At 37.6% G+C, this 17,238-nt stretch overlaps 1 protein-coding gene across 1 annotated transcript in view; it reads left to right on the top strand.

Annotated features, from left to right (window-relative positions):
- Nucleotides 1-17,238, top strand: part of AK9 (adenylate kinase 9) — a 205,989-nt gene that overhangs the window by 91,990 nt on the left and 96,761 nt on the right. The window contains exons 19-22 of the mRNA XM_053712173.1: nucleotides 4,640-4,771; nucleotides 6,605-6,811; nucleotides 13,274-13,413; nucleotides 16,943-17,155. Coding sequence (XP_053568148.1) covers nucleotides 4,640-4,771; nucleotides 6,605-6,811; nucleotides 13,274-13,413; nucleotides 16,943-17,155 — 692 coding nt within the window. The remainder of the gene's footprint in view (nucleotides 1-4,639; nucleotides 4,772-6,604; nucleotides 6,812-13,273; nucleotides 13,414-16,942; nucleotides 17,156-17,238) is intronic.

Here is a 17,238-nt window from a genome sequence, read left to right as displayed (position 1 = left end):
AGACTGGGACACACACACACACACACACACATATATATATATATATATATATATATATCTTCATATTGGGGTTATTTTTTGGACAGCAAAAGCAGGTTACTGAGCTGCTTTATGAGGTTATGGGTGACCGGGTGGCACCTTCCTTTTCCTCAGAAGGTCTTTTGGGCTTAGAGCAGTGTGTATTTTATAGTTGGTCTTTACTGGAGTCCTGGGGAAAATAAATTATGTCCGAAAGCACTATGTTACCATACACTGTCACAGCTATAAAATAAAAAAGAGCTGGATGCTTTACTGTATCTTAGGGGCTAAGCTCTTTATGTTATTTACTTTTTTAGGATATATGCCTTTTCAGTATTTTTTAATGGGTTCCAGTTTTTGTCACTATAGTGGCAGTTAGACCGCTTTGAGCGCAGATACTGGCTGTATCTGTATCACGCGCCATGTGGTTGAACTCCTGCGGTCCTTAACAGACCAGTAGATTCTTATGGGGCATTATCTAGTTCATGGGTTTTGCTTTTGCTTCCCTGCTGTATACCGTTATCGAGGGTATGTATAGGAACCCCTCTTTTATGGAGTTCATTTCTTTTGACTACCAGCAGCGGTGGGGTTAAAGGGTTTCCCACCTTAGACTGGGTGATTACGCTGTGTCAGTATTTATACGATAGTATGTCTGAGGAGCTGCACAATTCTTAACAGCTCTGCTGATCACACAATACCTTCCGTTTTCCTAGGAGTACTGGGCTCTTGGTCTTGATTAGAGAGGTATGTACACGGAATGTGTCGGCCTACATTTATATAGGGGCCCTTTTCCACATATTTTTCTTTCAGCAATTAGCTGTGATAGCGACAATGACAGGAGGTGTGGAGGCAGGTGCCTGGACATACTGTGGAGGCAGGTGCCTGGACACACTGCGAAGGCAGACGTTTCACTAGGAAGAAATGCTCATACCACTCTTCTATTACTAAATGATGCAGTTTAGTGAGATCAGCATTGTGTCAGCAAGTTAATTATGGTGGTTTCCTCATCTTGCATGTATATGCTTGATTCCAAGGAAGCGATATTTAGATCTTAAATGCCTCTATAAATTTCTCAAGATTACGTTCTTCAGGCAGAGCCTAGCAAGGGAGTATTAGAGGCATCCTCGCTGAGCAGTTTGTTTTCATCTAATTAGAATCTACTAAGGGAAATGGGGCATAGTAGACTTTCTTTCCGGTCTAGCATGGGTTTTCAGAAACTTTTCTCTCGGTTCTGGGCCCTTTAAGTGCAGGTTCCTTTGAGTTGCTTCCAGGAAAAAGCATTTAGAATCAGTGGCCTGGGCTCAATGGATTGCGGTGAAACCATCTGGACCATATCATGGTTCTGGATCCATCTTTTCATTTATCCTCCATTCAGAAAAGTTTCTGCATCCTCATCTGTCTGTAACTCAGTGATACAGACAGAGCAAATCTAGACTGAACCTGGAGACCCAGGTTCAATACCAGGCAGGGGGACACAAGGGTCTTTCCCGCTGTACGGTTGTATTTTCAAGTCTATCCGTCTTTAGTCCAGGAGGGTCAGTTTCTGACCTCTATTGTCCGGAGGGATGCTCTCCTTCATGTTCCTATTCTCAAGTTGTGAATGATGCTTCTGGACAAGATCCCTTGGTAGCAATTTCCAGGGTTTTTTTTGGGGACAATTTTGATTTGAACTCTATAATAATTTTCTTCCTGCCTGTCTTCTTTTCTGGCATTGGTTTGTCTCCCGGGGGGAGTAAGGGGTCTCATGGTGGCTCCATGGACATTATTCTTTTTCTATCTTTCATCTGAGACCTATACAGTTATGTATTCTCCAACAACCTGTCAAGAGACCCTATCTAGCCTGGTGGCTCTGACAGGACCATATGTCTCAAGGTACATGCTTTTTGGGAACTTTTTTTTAGAGATGGCAACTTTAGATGCCAGCCCTTCGGCTAGAGAACATTTTGGGGTCCTTTAGAGGGGACCTGATCTCCAAGTGAGTCCGTCCCCCAGGTTAATATTTTTTAATTTAAATCTTTCCCCAATGTTAATAGTGTGGCCTCCTCTGAGTTTTATTCCGGTTTATCAGATTCTATAGGATTACATCTCTTCAGTAGAGGAACTAGGAGTTCCTTAGTGATGAAGGAGGCATCTCGCATTCTTCGGTGGGCAGAGGCTCACATCTGCCTCTTTTCTGATATATTTTACCAGGTGTGGACATCTGGGAGAAGTTCCTAGGTATTACCTGTTTCTTTTGTTTGTCATCCTTCCGCGGGTGTTAGACTGTATCTATCTGGAGCAGGCATTGGTGATCTAATTGCTCCGACTTGGCCTCGCAGAATATGGTTTGCGGACCTGGTGAGGAAGTTGTCCCCCCCCCCCCCCCCCCCCTCCGACCGCAGATATTTCCACTGCAGAAGGACCTTCTTCACGCCTTGATCCAGGCTCGTAAGCCGGTTACTCACATAATGTACCATAAGGTTTGGCGCTCATTTCTTTCTTGTCCAAATCTCTGGGTTTTCCTTGCTGTAAAGTGAGAATTCCCCGTATTTTGTCTTTTCTCCAGGAGGATTAAGGCTCATTCATTTGGGCCATTTCTTCTTCTTGGGCTTTTATTATCAAGGCTTCTGTGGAACTATTTTGCTAGGAGGCCACTTGGTCCTTGTTACATACCTTTTGCAAATTTGATTGTTGCCTCAGCTCAGGCTTCCTTTGGGAGAATGGTTCTTGAAGCGGTGCTGCCTTTAGTTTAAGTACGCCTGTCTAGTTTCTCCCTCCCTTTCCATTCTGTGTCCTCTAGCTTGGGTATTGGTTCCCACTAGTAATTAGAATGGATTTGTGGACTCTCCATGCCATTGGAAATAAAACAACATTTATGCTTACCTGATAAATTATTTTCTTTCCTGGCATGGAGAGTCCACAACCCGCCCTTGTCTATTTAAGACGGCTTATTATTATTCTGACGGTCATTTTTTCTAAACTTCAGGCACTCCTATACCCTTTGTTTCCTCTTCTCTTTCCATATTTCTTCGGCTGAATGACTGGGGGATTGTGGGAAGTGGGAGGATACTTATAGCTTTGCTGGGGTGTTCTTTTCCTCCTCCTGGTGGCCAGGAGTCGAATTTCCACTAGTAATTAGAATGTATTTGTGGACTCTCCATTCCAGGAAAGAAAAAAAATTATCAGGTAAGCATACATTTTGTTATCTATATGCTTTTCAACAACGGATATTAAGTGAACAAAGATAATTAGATAAAAGAAGTACATTGGAAAGTTGTTTGAAAGGACCGTCAACACCAGAATTTTTATGGTTTTAAAAGGTAGATAATCCCTTTATTACCCATTCCCCAATTTTGCATAACCAACACAGTTATAGTAACATACTTTTTACCTCTGTGATTACAGAGGTAATTATCTTGTATCTAAGCATCTGCAGGCTACCCCCTTATTTAATTTTTTTTTACAGACTTGCATTTTAGCTAATCAGTGCTTACTCCTAGGTAACTTCACGTGCGAGAGCTCAATGTTATCTATATGACACACATGAACTAACGCCCTCTAGTGGTGAAAAACTGTCAAAATGCATTCACATAAGAGACAGCCTTTAAGGTCTAAGAAATTAGCATATGAGCCTACCTAGGTTTAGCTTTTAACTAAGAATACTAAGAGAACAAAGCAAAATTGGTGATAAACGTAAATTGGAAAGTTGTTTAAAATTACATGCCATATTTGAATCATGAATTTTATTTACTTGACTGTCCCTTTAAATTTGTGTGCTCTGTCAGAAAGAAAAATGTTGGGTTTCATGTCCCTTTAAGCAACTGTGATTCCTCTATACAAATTCAAATAAAAACAATTTTTGCCAAGAGAATAGTATTTCATTTGAGCCATATAAATAAATTATTCATACTGTTTACTTATTTAGGGCTAGATTGCAAGTGAAGAGCAAAATATCACTTTTGCGAAAGCAATATTTGCGCTCCACTTAGTAATACCAGCGCACACAAATATGTGCTGGTATTACAAGTTAGGTGCAATGCGAACGGGACTTCGAAATTCGCAGTGCAGAGAAGTTTTGGGAGCCTCGTTCTCATGTCATCAGAGACGGCATAAGAACCTAGCGCAGGGAAGGGGGTAAGTAAAGCAGTGATGGACAGCAGATTTAAATATATATGTATATGAATATATACATATGAATGTATGTGTTTATATGTGTATATACACATATTAACGCATAAATATATATTTATATATAGTCATATATATTTACAGGGAACACACAGTCCCCACAGATCATTTTTTAAGCGCTAATTGCTACTGCGAGCTTGCGATAGCAATAACCAGCCACTTGTAATGGCTGGTTATTTATTGCACGCCTGTAAATGGGCGAATTTGCCCGTTTACGGGTGCTCAATGAAATTAGCGCTCCACTTTTAATCTAGCCCCTAATTGTTTGTTTTATTCACTACTTTATATATACATATTAAATACACCTTTACTTCAAGTATCCTTTTTATTTATTTGCTTCATATATACTGAATACATAATTGTTTACTTTAATTTATTTTATTTTTTTATTGCTTTATACATTAAGTTAACCTGCATTTGTCTGTTTTTCAAGTTGCTTTATTTTTATTTAAAGGATCAGACGATCAACTTCCACTAGAGACACAATTAATAAATCCTCCACAACTTGTTTCTTTAAATGAAGTATCTGAAACTAGTCAGTCAGAACAAGAACCAGATTTGGAACCAAAGGCAAAAACTGAAACAGGTAAACTGTAACATACAAGTATTATTATTATTATTATTGTTACTCAGTCCTATACCACATCTAGCTATTATATAGATAGATATATATTATTATTATTTTTTTTATTTTTTTTATCGTTTTAACGGCCTATGCTTTGGTTTGCGCTCTTCTTGCCCCATGACCAATCCACACATCTGGTAGCCACCTTACACAGCCTTGGGTTACAGAATTAGAAAAGACACTGTCTGAATTAGCTACCAGCAGCTTAAACTACGCATGCACACATGGACTTCGCTTCTTTAAGATTGAATAGGAGACTTATTTCCATCTCTGTCAAGATTAGCTACTTGAGGATGTGCGCATACTTAGAATTATAATAAGATTCTTTTCAAAAACTGTGCAATGCAATTATATAATTGTGAGCATGCGCATGTGGAGTTAGCTAATCTTGACAAGGTAGCTATTTTCCAATACCGGCACACTGCTGCAGAGGTAAACAATGAATCACACTGCTATAAACAGTGTTTGAGTGTGCCTGTGAGGGCATAATGTGCGCATGCAGGAGATGTCTGCCTGAAAATGCTAACTAGTCAAGAGAGCGCGCCTGTTTTTAGTTAAATAGTGCAATCGATGACCTTGTTATTGGCTAAAGCGTCCACTAAAGAAAATAATTAAAAAAGAGAGCTACAGAGGAGGTAGCCATAGGAGGCAAGTAGAGGGGGGATTTAGAGATAAATTTGGGGGGGTTATATTGAATACGTAGCAGTCCTTTTTATGCTGCTGTAATTAGTACAGCGTGCAATTTTATCATTTATAAAAAAAAACTCTAGATTATGTAATGAAGCACTATGGTTTAGTTTAGAAGTAAATGAATGGAGAGTTAGGGGTGTAATTTAATTCTTGGATCCAGGCAGCACAATGGGATCAGTCTTGTATGTGGGCTCTGGGAATGTTGCAGTGTGATTGGTGTAAATAGAGCAGCACCACAAACAAATGCTTTATTATACCATCATGTATCAGTAGGCTTTGCACAAGTATACCTTGTTGGCTTTTTTTGACACAATCTTTAACCTGGTCAAGAGACGAACAACATAAAAATCTGCAGAAAGCTACATAATCCTGTAGATTATAGCTATTGAATACTGATTACATACTTGTTTACTTCAATATTTTTTTTTCATTGGTTGCTTTACACTTTAAGTTAACCTACATTTTTAAAGTTACTTTATTTTTATTTAAAGAATCAGATGATCAACGTCCACTAGACATACAACCAATAAATCCTCCATAAATTGTTTCTTTAAATGAAGTATCTGAAACTAGTCAGTCCGAACAAGGGCCCACATCCCCTGAAAGGTTCACTAGGCTAAAACTGTAGATTAGCAACCTTGTGTATGATAGGGAGATATATATACAGTGTGTATATATATATATATATATATATATATATATATATATATATATATATATACTGTGTATATATGTGTATATATATATATATATATATATATATATATATATGTGTGTGTGTGTATAACTGCTTATATATCTGGCAAGAGAATGCACAACAGATAATCCCTCCTTTCCATGATTTTAAATCTATAGAAACATAGATTTAGATGACATAGAAGAACCATAGGCCCAACAAGTCTGCCAAATATTTCCTAAAAGTATAAACTTATCTAGTTTGTAGGATAGCTTTAGGCTTGTCCCAGGTATTCTTAAAGTCCCCAACAGTGTTTGCCATTACCACCTCTAATGGAAGTTTATCCCATGAATCAATCACCCTTACTATAAACATTAATCTCATGCAATATTACATAATTCAATCTGTAATTTCCCATTCTTTCTCAGATATCCTTTTACCTGAGATCCCTGAGGGTGAATATCCAGATGTCCCAGAGATGGACCCAGTGAGGCAATTTATCAGTACATTTAAAGAAGAGTGGCAGCTGTTGGAGCCAATGTTAAGAGATACATACCTAGTAAATGTCTCATCCCTGGAAATAGCTAACAGATCACCAGAAGCTCTTCTGAAGGAATCACAAGAAATCATGGAAAGTAAGTTCTAACAGTTTGAACCTGTAATGGTTGTTATATTGTGTGAAAACTGCCATTGTATCCATGAAATTTGTCATTTATCATTTGTGAATTAAGAGAAGTGTACTTTGTCATGTTAAAGATTTCATCTAAGTTAAATGATCTATATGGAAGTAGATAATAGGCAAAATATTTTTTTGCTTTGATTTGGGAAGGAGGACAACAACATAATACCTTTGTTCCATAGAGCACAATACAATTACATGCAGACACTCATATGAAATAAGCAAGACATAGCATTTAAATGGTTTTTGCCTGGGCAAAACATGCAAAGGAAAGCTTTAGTATTATGTAGGTTAAGTGTAACCTACATTAGATAAAAATCTCTGATGAAGTGTGTAATCCTGGAATAAATCCAAGCAGAACAAGAAGCCCACCGAGAACAAGTCACCATGAAGGGGCGGCCCCCAATCAAAAGCTGGATTGTGTAGGGGGCAGACTGTCGCTGTTTTCAGACGCTTGGTCCAGGGACGTGCAGGATCCGTGGGTCCTGGAGGTCATAGCTCAGGGATACAAGATTGGTTTCAAATCTCATCCACCCAAGGGCAGATTTCTCCTCTCAAGCCTGTCTTTAAAACCAGAAAACGTTTTGCAACGGGCTCCGTTTGAGCCTATACATAAAATCAATATTAAGTTGTTGTCCTGGAAAGTTCTCTTTCTACTGGCTATTGCTTCGGCGTGCAGAGTATCTGAGATTGCCGCCTTGCAATGTGAGCCTCCTTATTTGGTGTTCCATTCAGATAAGGTTGTCCTACGTACTAAGTTAGGGTTTCTCCCTAAAGTCGTTTCAGACCGCAACATCAATCAAGATATTGTGGTCCCTTCTTTGTGTCCTAATCCTTCCTCTTCCAAAGAACGTTTACTTCATAGTTTGGAAGTGGTTTGAGCCTTGAAGTTTTATCTTCAAGCTACTAAGGATTTTAGACAAGCTTCTTCCTTATTTGTGGCATATTCTGGGAAGTGTAAGGGCCAGAAGGTCTCTTCGACTTCCTTATCCTTTTGGTTGAGGAGTTTTATCCGCTTAGCCTATGAGACAGCGGGACATAGACCTCCTCAGAGAATTATGGCTCATTCTACTAGAGCAGTGGCTTCCTCTTGGGCCTTTAAGAACGAGGCCTGTATGGATCAGATTTGTAAGGCAGCTACCTGGTCCTCCTTACGCACTTTTTCAAAAATTTTATGTTTTTGCTTCATCTGAAGCAGCCTTTGGGAGAAAGGTTTTGCAGGCTGTGGTGCCTTCAGATTAGGGTCCGCCTCTCTTTTTGTCCCTTCCGTTATCATTCAGTGTCCTCTAGAGCTTGGGTATAAGTTTCCCAACAGTAAGGAATGAAGCCGTGGACTCTCCTTGTATTAAGAAGGAAAACATAAATTATGTTTACCAGATAATTTCATTTTCTTCTGTACAAGGAGAGTCCATGGCCCCCGCCCGGGTTCTCTGATGGGCTGCCCCCTTAATTATAATTTTCTTCGGGCACCTTTTATACCCTGATATTTCTCCTACTGTTCCTTGTTCCCTCATCAGAATGACTGGGGGATAGCGGAAGTGGGAGAGGTATTTAAGCCTTTGGCTGGGGTGTCTTTGCCTCCTCCTGGTGGCCAGGTTCAGTATTTCCCAACATTAAGGAATGATGCAGTGGACTTTCCTTGTACAGAAGGAAATTAAATTATCTGGTAAGCATAATTTATGTTTTTGCACTTCTGTTACCCGTAAGTTACCGACCTCTAGTTTATTCTGACCATGATGATTATCCCTTCAACTTGGTAGTCACGTCCTGTGTCTTATACAGGGAGTTTAGGCAGTGTTTATTAACTCACTTCTCAGCCACTGGATCATTACCTGGAAAGACACTAACATCTCCATAAGTGTGACAGTTAATCATTTAGCTTGTAAGGTCAATATTTGCTGTAGTGTAGAAATTACCCTCTTACCCCCTGATCCCTCCCAAACACCTCTCTTCCCTCCTCCCCTCAATTATTCTCCACCATCTTAGGCACTGGCAGACAGTCTTTTATTTTTATTTTTTTAAATATTTATTTTTTAGTATTTCTGTAGTGTAGCTACCTCCTCATCTCCCACCTCCCTGATCCACCCCAACACAAACAGCTCTCTAACCCTCTCCCCTCTCACTGCTCCTCACCATATTTGTTACTGGCAGCCAGTCTGGCAGTAACAAATGTATTTTTTTTTTTATGTATCATTTTTGTTTTTGTAGTGTAGGGGCCATCCCTCCCCTCCAAGATCACCTTTTTCTGTAGTGTAGGGTACCCCCTCCAACGATTTTGTTCCATAGGGAAGGGCCCTATCCCTCCCTCTCCCTTCATAACTTTTCTGTAGAGTAGGAAAGTTCCTCCTTCCCTCCCACCACTCCTACTATGCACAAATAGAGGATTGTTACAGACAGTGTAACTCTCTGTAATGATCGGCTACCTGGCTTCAGATGCCTTCTCCCCTCAGCTGCAGTCTCCTCTGTCTAAGCTGACATTGGGGACCGCAACATGCTGGGCAAAGTACTGTGTTTCTTAGTACCTATGCCCAATTGGTGCGAAACGTTAAAAGTTAAACTGCTTCATATTCTTTAATAGTCGGATAAAATATCTATTTAATCATAAATGTTGATGTAATGCGACATAGCTACATAAAACACATTTTTCCCAGATATTTCTGCATAGTGTTTTTCCATATCAGTGAATATCCAAAAGTAACTGTATTTAAATTTATTTACAACACAAAAAAATCCAGATAGTAGAGAAATGTTAAATAAACAATGTTAAATAAATAAGTAGTTTGAAAAGAATTCACAGTCCAAAATGTGGGATATAAACTTCAGCAAAAGCATTATTATTATTGACATACTTTTTAGAATACTTTTTTAGAGTAAAAAAATATATAAAAAAGAATACAAATACGAATATTAAAAAACATTGAATCATGTACCATCTATGTGTATCTGAATATTAGCAATATATCGGCTAGATTACGAGTTTTGCGGTAAGAGGGGTGCGGCGCTAACTTGCACATTATTGCCGCCGCTCACTTACCTACAGCGCTGGTATTACAGGTTTTCAGAAACCCAGCGTTATTAGGCAAGAAATGACCGTAGAGCAAAATTGAGCACCATACCGCACTCCAATACCAGCGCTGCTTAAGTCAGCAATGAGCTGGTTGTACGTGCTCGTGCACGATTTCCCCATAGACATCAATGGGGAGAGCCGGCTGAGAAAAAGCCTAACACCTGCAAAAAAGCAGCGTAAAGCTCCGTAACGCAGCCCCATTGATTCCTATAGGGGAAACTAAATTTATGTTTACACCTAACACCCTAACATAAACCCTGAGTCTAAACACCCCTAATCTTACACTTATTAGCCCCTAATCTGCCGCCCCAGACATCACCGACACCTGCATTATACTTATTAACCCCTAATCTGCCGCTCCCGACATCGCCAACACCTACATTATACTTATTAACCCCTAATCTGCTGCCCCCAACATCGCTGATGCCTACATTATATTTATTAACCCCTAATCTCCCGCCCCCAATGTCGCCGCAATTTACCTACATTTATTAACCCATAATCTGCCGCCCCAATGTCGCCGCCACTATAATAAACATATTAACCCCTAAACCACCGTACTCCCGCCTCGCAAACACTAGTTAAATATTATTAACCCCTAATCTGCCGCCCCTAACATCGCCGCCCCCTACCTACATTTATTAACCCCTAATCTGCCGCCCCAATGTCGCCGAAACTATACTAAAGTAATTAACCCCTAAACCTAACACCCACTAACTTAAATATAATTAAAATAAATCTAAATAAAACCTACTATTAATAACTAAATAATTCCTATTTAAAACTAAATACTTACCTGTAAAATAAACCCTAAGATAGCTACAATATAACTATTAGTTACATTGTATCTAGCTTAGGGTTTATTTTTATTTTACAGGCAAGGTTGTATTTATTTTAACTAGGTAGAATAGTTACTAAATAGTTATTAACTATTTACTAACTACCTAGCTAAAATAAATACAAATTTACCTGTAAAATAAAACCTAACCTGTCTTACACTAACACCTAACCGTACACTACAATTAAATAAATTACCTAAATTAAATACAATTAACTAAATTAAATACAATTAACTAAATTAAATACAAATACCTAAATTACAAAAACAAACAAACACTAAATTACACAAAATAAAAAACAAATTACAAGATATTTAAACTAATTACACCTAATCTAATAGCCCTATCAAAATAAAAAAAAAAAACCTAGCCTAAACTAAACTACCAATAGCCCTTAAAAAGTGCCTTTTGCGGGGCATTGCCCCAAAGAAATCAGCTCTTTTACCTGTAAAAAAAAATACAAACAACCCCCTAACAGTAAAACCCACCACCCACACAACCAACCCCCCAAATAAAACCCGAACTAAAAAAACCTAAGCTCCCCATTGCCCTGAAAAGGGCATTTGGATGGGCATTGCCCTTAAAAGGGCATTTAGATCTATTGCTGCCCAAACCCTAATCTAAAACTAAAACCCACCCAATAAACCCTTAAAAAACCTAACACTAACCCCCGAAGATCCACTTACAGTTTTGAAGACCGGACATCCATCGTCAACAAAGCCGATCTTCATCCATCCGGCACGGAGTGGGTCCATCTTCAAGACATCCGGAGCATCTTTTTCTTACATGAAGGTTCCTTTAAGTGACGTCATCCAAGATGGTGTCCCTTAGATTCCGATTGGCTGATAGAATTCTATCAGCCAATCAGAATTAAGGTTGAGAAAATCCTATTGGCTGATGCAATCAGCCAATAGGATTGAATGTCAATCCTATTGGCTGATCCAATCCTATTGGCTTCGTTGAGGACTTCTCCCGGCTTCGTTGCCGATGGATGTCCGGTCTTCAAAACTGTAAGTGGATCTTCGGGGTTAGTGTTAGTTTTTTTTTAAGGGTTTATTGGGTGGGTTTTAGTTTTAGATTAGGGTTTGGGCAGCAATAAAGCTAAATGCCCATCCAAATGCCCTTTTCAGGTCAATGGGAAGCTTAAGTTTTTTTAGTTAGGGTTTTATTTGGGGGGTTGGTTGTGTGGGTGGTGTGTTTTACTGTTGGGGGTTGGTTGTATTTTTTTACAGGTAAAAGAGCTGATTTCTTTGGGCGATGCCCCGCAAAAGGCCCTTTTAAGGGCTATTGGTAGTTTAGTTTAGGCTAGGGGTTTTTTTTTATTTTGGGGGGCTTTTTTTATTTTGATAGGGCTATTAGATTAGGTGTAATTAGTTTAAATATCTTGTAATTTGTTTTTTATTTTGTGTAATTTAGTGTTTTTGTTTTTTTTGTAATTTAGGTATTTGTATTTAATTTAGTTAATTGTATTTAATTTAGGTAATTTATTTAATTGTAGTGTAAGGTTGTGTTAGTGTAAGACAGGTAAGGTTTTATTTTACAGGTAAATTTGTATTTATTTTAGCTAGGTAGTTAGTAAATACTTAATAACTATTTAGTAACTAGTCTACCTAGTTAAAATAAATATAAACTTGCCTGTAAAATAAAAATAAAACCTAAGCTAGATACAGTGTAACTATTAGTTATATTGTCGCTAGCTTAGGGTTTATTTTACAGGTAAGTATTTCGTTTTAAATAGGAATTATTTAGTTATTAATAGTAGGTTTTCTTTAGATTTATTTTAATTATATTTAAGTTAGTGGGTGTTAGGGTTAGGGTTAGATTTAGGTTTAGGGGTTAATAACTTTAGTATAGTGGTGGCGACGTTGGGGGTGGAAGATTAGGGGTTAATAACTGTAATGTAGGTTGCGGCGATGTTAGGGCGGCAGATTAGGGGTTAATTTTTAACTAATGTTTGTGATGCGGGAGTGCGGCGGTTTAGGGGTTAATATGTTTATTCTAGTGGTGGCGATATCGGGAGCGACAGATTAGGGGTTAATAATTTTATTTTAGTGTTTGTGATGCGGGAGGGCCTCGGTTTAGGGGTTAATAGGTAGTTTATGGGTGTTAGTGTACTTTTTAACACTTTAGCTATGAGTTTTATGCTACAGCTTTGTAGTGTAAAACTCATAACTACGGACTTTAGAATGCGTTACGAATCTTGCGGGATAGGCTGTACCGCTCACTTTTTGGCCTCCAAAAAAAAGCTTGTAATATCGGCGCTATGGAAGTCCCATTGAAAAAAGACTACGAAAACTGCGTAAGTTAATTTGGTGTACGGCCAAAAAAGTGTGCAGGACAGCTGTACCTACAAGACTCATAATACCAGCGGTAGTAAAAAAGCAGCGTTATGAGCCTTAACGCTGCTTTTTTACTCATAACGCAAAACTCGTAATCTAGCCGTATGTTAGTTAAATGGTATTGCTTGTATATTTATTATATAGTTGTTATTAAAAATAAAAAATTCTTGTAGAATCTCTAAAATACCATGGCCGCAAACAATCATCAGAGGACATAGATGAAGAACTGGAAGATGTGCAAGCTGAGATGGAAGCTGAGGAACAGGAAGAAGGGGAGGAGGAAGAGGCAACAGAAGCAGAGGAGAATGAGGATGTATGTACATTATAATAATTATGTTTTAAGCATAACATGTTTCTCTTTGTTAGACATGCATGTTAACCTTTTCACTGCTAAGGCGCTATACACCTGAAAGCACTTTTCTTTTTCCAGCTATTACATTTTTATTTTAATTCCCCTATAAATTGCATGTTATATTTTTCAGTGGTTAATGTACTTTTTGAAAAAGACAAACATGGTAAATAACAACATGTCAGCTATTTCTTAAATATTTTAAAGCATAAATTCACAATACAATTTATTTTTGTCACTTTGCACCATCTGATTTTGCATTTTATGCAGAAACTGAGTAGAACTGAAGCATGCAATTTAAACGGACATGAAACCCAATTTTTTTTCTTTCATGATTTAGAAAGAGCATGACATTTTAAACAACTTTCTAATTTACTTCTATTATCTAATTTGCTTCATTCTCTTGATATATTTTGCTAAAAAGCATATCTAGATAGGCTCAGTAGCTGCTGGTTGGTTGCTGCACATAGATGCCTCATGTGATTGGCTCACTCATATGCATTGCTATTTCTTCAACAAAGGATATCTAAAGAATGAAGCAAATTTAGATAAAAGAAGTAAATTTGAATGTTGTTTAAAATTGTATTCCCTACTTGAATCATGAAAGAATTGTTTTGGGTTTAGTGTCCCTTTAAAGGGACACTCAGGTTAAATTACATTTTCACGATTCAGATACAGCATGTAATTCTAAACAACTTTCCAATTAACTTCCATTAAAAAAAATTTGCACAGTCTTTTATATTTACAATTTTTGAGTCACCAGATCCTACTGAGCATGTGCAAGAATTCACAGACTATACGTATATGCATTTGTGATTGGCTGATTGCTATCACATGGTACAAGGGAAGTGGAAATATACATAACTTTTAAATTTGTTATAAAAAAATCTACTACTCATTTGAAGTTCAGACTAAGTGCTATTGCATTGTCTTGTTATCTTGCATTTGTTGATTATGCAAATCTAATGTGTTGACTGGTCCTTTAAGCAACTTTCTCCTATTATCAATTTTTCTTCATTCTCTTGGTATCTTTATTTGAAAAAGCTGAAATGTAAGCTTAGAAGCTGGTCCATTTTTGGTTCAGCACCTGGTTAGATCTTGCTGATTGGTGTCTAAATGTAGCAAACAATCAGCAAGTTCTACCCATGGGCTGAACCAAAAATGGGCTGGCTCCTAAGCTTACAAAGCTTCTTCCTTTTTTTTTTTTTCAAATAAAGATACCAAAAAAACAAAGAAAAATTGATAATAGGAGTAAATTAGAAAGTTGCTTAAAATTGCACCCTCTTTCTGAATCATGAAAGATTAATTTTGACTAGACTATCCCTTTAACAACAACAAAATAAACTTGCATGAAAATAGCCTTTACAGATTTTCTGAAAATGTGATTTGATTATACTTTCATCCAGTTCCCTCATTTATTTGTATATAAAAAATATTTATTAGCGCAGATAAACAACAATCAATGAGCCTTGACACCAACAATACAAAATAAATGTAGCAGTCTCTGCCAGCAGATTAATATTACTGTGACATTCACTTGAATGTGATAAGGACATGAAGTCCTTTAATGGAAATATGGGACATTACTCTTTCAAATATATGGTGCGTGTGAGGGGGCTTCTTTAGTGTTGCTAGAGTGCCCAAAGAAGACCAATCATACAAAAGTATTTTCCATTATTATGACAATCTCCGGGTAACTGAAAAGACCACTAATATGAAAGAAGAACCTTTTTCAAACAAGGTCTCATGGTTTTTTTACTATATTGCAGGAGACAGGGTCCCCCCCCCCCCAGAATTGTTTCCACATGCATATGGTTCCACCTGGTGCTTGATGTTGCATGGTGATTGGATAGCTGTCAGATGATCATTGTGGCTGGCATCAGCGATCAACTGGGTGTTGTGTATGTGATGTAAGCCATAATGTAGGGGTTTAAGGCTCATTTGCTATAATTGATAGCTTGGAACTCTTTAATTTTATAACCTCCAGTCTTAGTCTTTGTAGTGATAACATGATCTGTGAATTTCAATTTTATACAAAACGGCACATAGCGGTAAATTTATCATATTCCGGGCGGACATAATTCGATGTAGTGAATTATGTCTGCCCGACATCGCTAAATGTCGACAGCATACGCTGTCGGTATTTAACATTGCACAAGCATTTATTATGAAATGCTTATGCAATGTCCCCCCTGCACATTCACAGCCAATCTGCCGCTAGCTGGGGATCGGTGTCAATCATCAGTCTGCCACCTTACAAGTTAAGGAGCAGCGGTCTTACGAGCGTTGCTTCTTAAATTATGTTTCCAGAGAGCAGGAAACTACGGGCGTAGAAAACAGCATCCGCTGCTTATTAAATCTACCCCATGTTCTTATTTATTATTATTATTAATTCTCATCTTGATTAATTTTCCTTTATACAGGATACTACTACTACTAATAGTAATAGTAGTACAATTATGGGCTTCAATAAAATTTAAAACAACTATCTTAATTTGCCAAATTATTTAAATTTGCACAGCCTGCTAAGTTCAGCAAAAGTGCACCAGGTGTAATGCATAACATAGTGACTGATGATGCTTGTGAAGTACAAAGACTGGAGTTATACGTTAGTGACTTACTGTTTAATATTCTATCTCAATATATGTAAAACATAAGGCAGGACATCTTAACTGTTAAAGGGACACTGTACTATAAAATGTGTTTCCCCTTAATGTGTTCCAAATTACTTATACTATACTATATACTAGTATTAAATATATGGACAATTGTTCTTTCGTTTTGTTTATTTCTGAATTTGAAATAGCTATTTTTTTTTTTTATTAAAACAATCACCTAGATAGAAAATGCCCATAACAATACAAGTATTTATGTTGGGTATTGAAATGCTAATTATGGCTAGGGTGTTGAATAAACACAAGCAGCTATTTCACATACAAAATCTCTCTCTCTCATATCCCCTACTGGGGGATTAATTAGTGTTTTTGTCTCATATTTACATAGCTTTTCTGCAGAGACTAGTTAGTTACTATTTATTGTTAACCCTCAAATTATGGGGCAGGAAATTGGTGCCACCTTTTAAGTCAGATGCTAAACAGAAAGAAAAGTGGCTCTGTGCAGCTCAAATATTACAGATATAAAGGCAAAGAGAAAGGGAAGAGGGAGAATAAGGGGTATTTAAATAATAAAGATGAACAGGTGTAACTTTAGGGCGGTGGATTAGGCTCGTATTTTTTTTATTTATTTTTAAAGTGTCAAATTCTCCTCTTCCATTAATATTATTTAGACCAATAATAATACTAAACTACTTCCCAGGTGGTACCTCACACCTAGTAGGTTAAGTAAAACATTTCCAAGGACTCCTGGCAAAAGCTGGAGAGACTATAAAGAGGCAGATAATATGACCTGTATATGGTGGACATGTCAATACATATGGGAAGTATAAAGCATAGTTAAATAATAATTACGAAGAATATAATTTTTTTGCTTAAAGGATGAAGATGCTATTCATGAAAAGAAAAGGCAGTATGGAGATTCTAAACATTATTGTCCCGTGGCTCTAAAAGATGATTTTATCCTACACCCTGGCAAACCTGACAATGCAGCAATATACAGAGAGAGAATTTATTACTGCTCAAGTACTGAAGCAAGAGACAAGTTCTTAGCAAATCCAGAGAAGTATACTGCTCACGAGGAACCACTACACGTAAGCTGTTTACTACTGGCACTGTTAAAATAATCTCTGTATTGTTTATGTTCATGTTTAGGTTTCCCGTTCCCTTAAGGTCT

The sequence above is a fragment of the Bombina bombina genome, chromosome 4 (genome assembly GCF_027579735.1).
Source record: "Bombina bombina isolate aBomBom1 chromosome 4, aBomBom1.pri, whole genome shotgun sequence".
Lineage (NCBI taxonomy): Eukaryota > Metazoa > Chordata > Amphibia > Anura > Bombinatoridae > Bombina > Bombina bombina.
Note: the sequence above shows the minus strand (reverse complement) of the source record. Positions and strands in the feature narration are given on the sequence as shown.